Here is a 2862-nt window from a genome sequence, read left to right as displayed (position 1 = left end):
TTTTTGCGCACATGGCTTACAAATTAGCCATTACGCACAAATGCCCTGTAGTCACTGGGTCGCACCATAGGAGCGTGTAGGTCAGACATGCTGCAGGCCCACATTACGTGGCCAGCCTTGTATACATACCAGTGACCCATGTTCAGAGTAACCGATCTTCTATCAGAGGCAATGTCCATCAGTTGGACGGCTGGCTGCATTTCAGAACAGCTCTCTCCTTCCCACATTTAACATCGACACATGATCATTCAAACAGTTTAGACTTCAAGTCATTTCGCCAGTAGGCTTCTACTGGAAATTCCCAAGAACCACCTCCAGGCAAGAGCACAGGATGCAAATCGTCTCCCAGCTGTTTGATTATATGGCTGGTAATTGACAACATTGATTTAACATTTCTTAATCTACCCAGAAGAGATTTAACTTAAAAAAAAAAAAGTTAAGAGAATCAGGTTAAAACGTTCCTGTTTTTGAAACCTGAAGGAATAAAATCTGAACAGCAGCATTTAAAACCAAGATAACACAAGACAACATAAAACCTCGCCAATCCCAACACTGATACCACATTGACCTGGGTTGTACAAATCATGCCATCTGAACACTTTGAGCCTTCTGTTACGGTGATACTGGGGGGGCTTTAAGAACTTATGGAAACTAAGTCCACTCTGAGACAGCCTTCCCAAAAAAAGAGCCAGCTTCACTGGCAAGATGCTGGCATGCAAAGAAGTACAGCCACTGCCAAGCCAGGCATATTTTGATCTCTCTCAAAAAGAAAAAGCAAATCTGTTTAGTTGCTAAACTGCTTTGGCATTCGCTAGGTATAACTTTTCCACAAAGGGACAGGGCTGAACCTGTTTTGGCTACTGCTCTAGCTAGTTAAGCCAAATGACTGCTAGGTCCTAGGACTGCTTATTTCAATGGAGAGCAATGCTGGCCTCAGAAAGGTCTCCCTTTTACAAGTGTTAGTTGGGCCTCCTGATGCCGACAGCTTGTTGGCTGCAGCTGTGCAACAGACAAGCCAGAAGGACAAACACCTGAAGTGAAATCCCCAGCTGTAAGAGCTATTTTAGAATAGTTTCACGGTTGGAAGCAGCTCATGTTTGGCAGAAATAAGCCAAATCAGCTTGCTAAGGATGGAACAAGTGTCATAGCTCATAGTTAGGTTCCCACCTTAAAGTACACAGCAGTAATGTCCAGACCTAAAGAAAGCAGCAGCATGCTGTGCCCCTGTTGCTGCTAGAATTGGCAGCATTCATCCAGATTTCCACCTGGCCTTTAATATACTTGAACTCCCAGCAATTCTGTCCCCGCTGAAAGAGGGGCTTCGATCAAGCAGCTACGGAGTTCTCAAAGCTAATATAAAATAAAGCAACCAGGATCACAGAATAAAGTTAGAGACCACAATAAAGCAGCTTCCTTTCAGATTGTCCTTGACAGGCTTCTCATAGTGTTGCCTTTTAGTTTTGTAAAAAACCTAGTTGGGAAGCACTGTTCCTCATTCTGCTTTACCACTGCATGGTTACACTGCCACAAAAAGAGTCAGAACTACAGCTGAGAGGAAAGCCTGAAGAGCCCTGACAGTAAGTCACCATTTATCAGAAAACAGAGGCCTCGATACAGTCCAGATGACTCGACAGCAGTGGTATAGCTTCATTTGACTGTACTTAAATAAAAAAAAAACACGGCATAATTTTAAAAACAGGGATTAAAATGCTCTCATTAACACTTGTACTGCATGGGTCAGCTTAAGCCACCCAAAGGAGCAGGCTACTGGGCAGATCTTCCTTTTCATGGTAGTCATAAGAGAAGCTGTGTCTACAGAGAGAGACATTCAGGAGAGTCAGCTTTGCAGTCAACATACAGCTGACAGGGTTCAAACCTGCAGCCTGGTGAATGCAGGAGTTGCACATTGTTTCTCTTCTCACTTGCAGGAACTGAGACAAGGATGGGAAGATGCGCACGAAGTGAGCTGGTACATGGAATCACGACCAAAGAACGGATACATCTTTCTTCCCTCCAAGTCCCCCCATGTAACGGACAGTATCTGCATGCCCAACAGCCCTCACAGTTTCTTCAGGCGGCTGTACAGTTCCCTTTTGCTCTTCTCACCTGCCCACGTTCTGCTTTTTATGCGGAACCTTTTCAAGTCTTCCTTGAAGTCTTCGTGGTGCATGGGGCGGTAGCTCTGGGGCTCACAGTAGCTCTGGGAAAAGATGACATGTAGGTTTCACCTTTAAACATCCCAGTTTCAAGTGTACAAGGGACATTCCCTTCCTCATGCTGTCAGACCCTTTGCTTCAAGCAGAAGACCCCACTGGCACTCATCACCCACTGCTTCCGTCACGAAGATAATAAGAGATTGGTCCTGAACTGCCATTTCATTGCTGCTTAGGTTGGTTTAAATATAAGCCTTCACAATTAACGCTTCACTCAGCTTCTTCTGGGGGAGTTCTCAAGCACAGCTCTCTCAAAGCAGTGATGAGAACCTCTTATTTACATGGCTTTCATCCCAAGGCCCCCCGAAGACTTCAGAGCCAGAAATGTTTCCACAAATGAAGCCACACAGTTATGCTGTACAGCTTTTTAGGAAAGGCACACACACACAGATGTGATTTGAGTTACTACAGCTGAAAGTAGGTAGGGCACCACTCTTGAAGTTAACAAAAGAAAAAAAGCCTGGTTCTCTCTGAAGCACAGCAGACTGAAAGCTGCTAAGTTTATGTAAAACTCAATGCTTCAGTCTTGCCTATGCTGGAATGAGCTAGAGAGCTAGCTGAAGAAATGAATCATAGAATCAATGAGTCGGAAGGGACCTAGACAGATTGAGTCCGACCACCCGCCACAGGCAGGAAGGAGCACTGGGGG

General features: G+C 45.0%; 1 protein-coding gene and 1 long non-coding RNA gene across 3 annotated transcripts in view; one reads left to right on the top strand and one right to left on the bottom strand.

Annotated features, from left to right (window-relative positions):
• Window positions 1-1197, top strand: part of LOC109291134 — a 6721-nt gene extending 5524 nt beyond the window's left edge. The window contains exon 2 of the long non-coding RNA XR_002095753.1: window positions 81-1197. This is a non-coding gene — a long non-coding RNA (uncharacterized LOC109291134). The remainder of the gene's footprint in view (window positions 1-80) is intronic.
• Window positions 8-2862, bottom strand: part of CDC25A (cell division cycle 25A) — a 24774-nt gene continuing 21919 nt past the window's right edge. The window contains exon 15 of one of the 2 annotated variants that reach the window (XM_019507991.1): window positions 8-2200. In XM_019507991.1, the coding sequence (XP_019363536.1) occupies window positions 2060-2200 (141 nt within the window). In that variant the 3' untranslated portion in view covers window positions 8-2059. Of the gene's footprint in view, window positions 2205-2862 lie in introns of both variants that reach the window. The other variant, XM_019507992.1, reaches the window with a different exon arrangement.

Source organism: Gavialis gangeticus, unplaced genomic scaffold (genome assembly GCF_001723915.1).
Source record: "Gavialis gangeticus isolate Ggan-Ray unplaced genomic scaffold, GavGan_comp1, whole genome shotgun sequence".
Taxonomy (NCBI): Eukaryota; Metazoa; Chordata; order Crocodylia; family Gavialidae; genus Gavialis; species Gavialis gangeticus.
The sequence above is the reverse complement of the archived record's forward strand: the minus strand, read 5'-3'. Positions and strand labels throughout refer to the sequence as shown.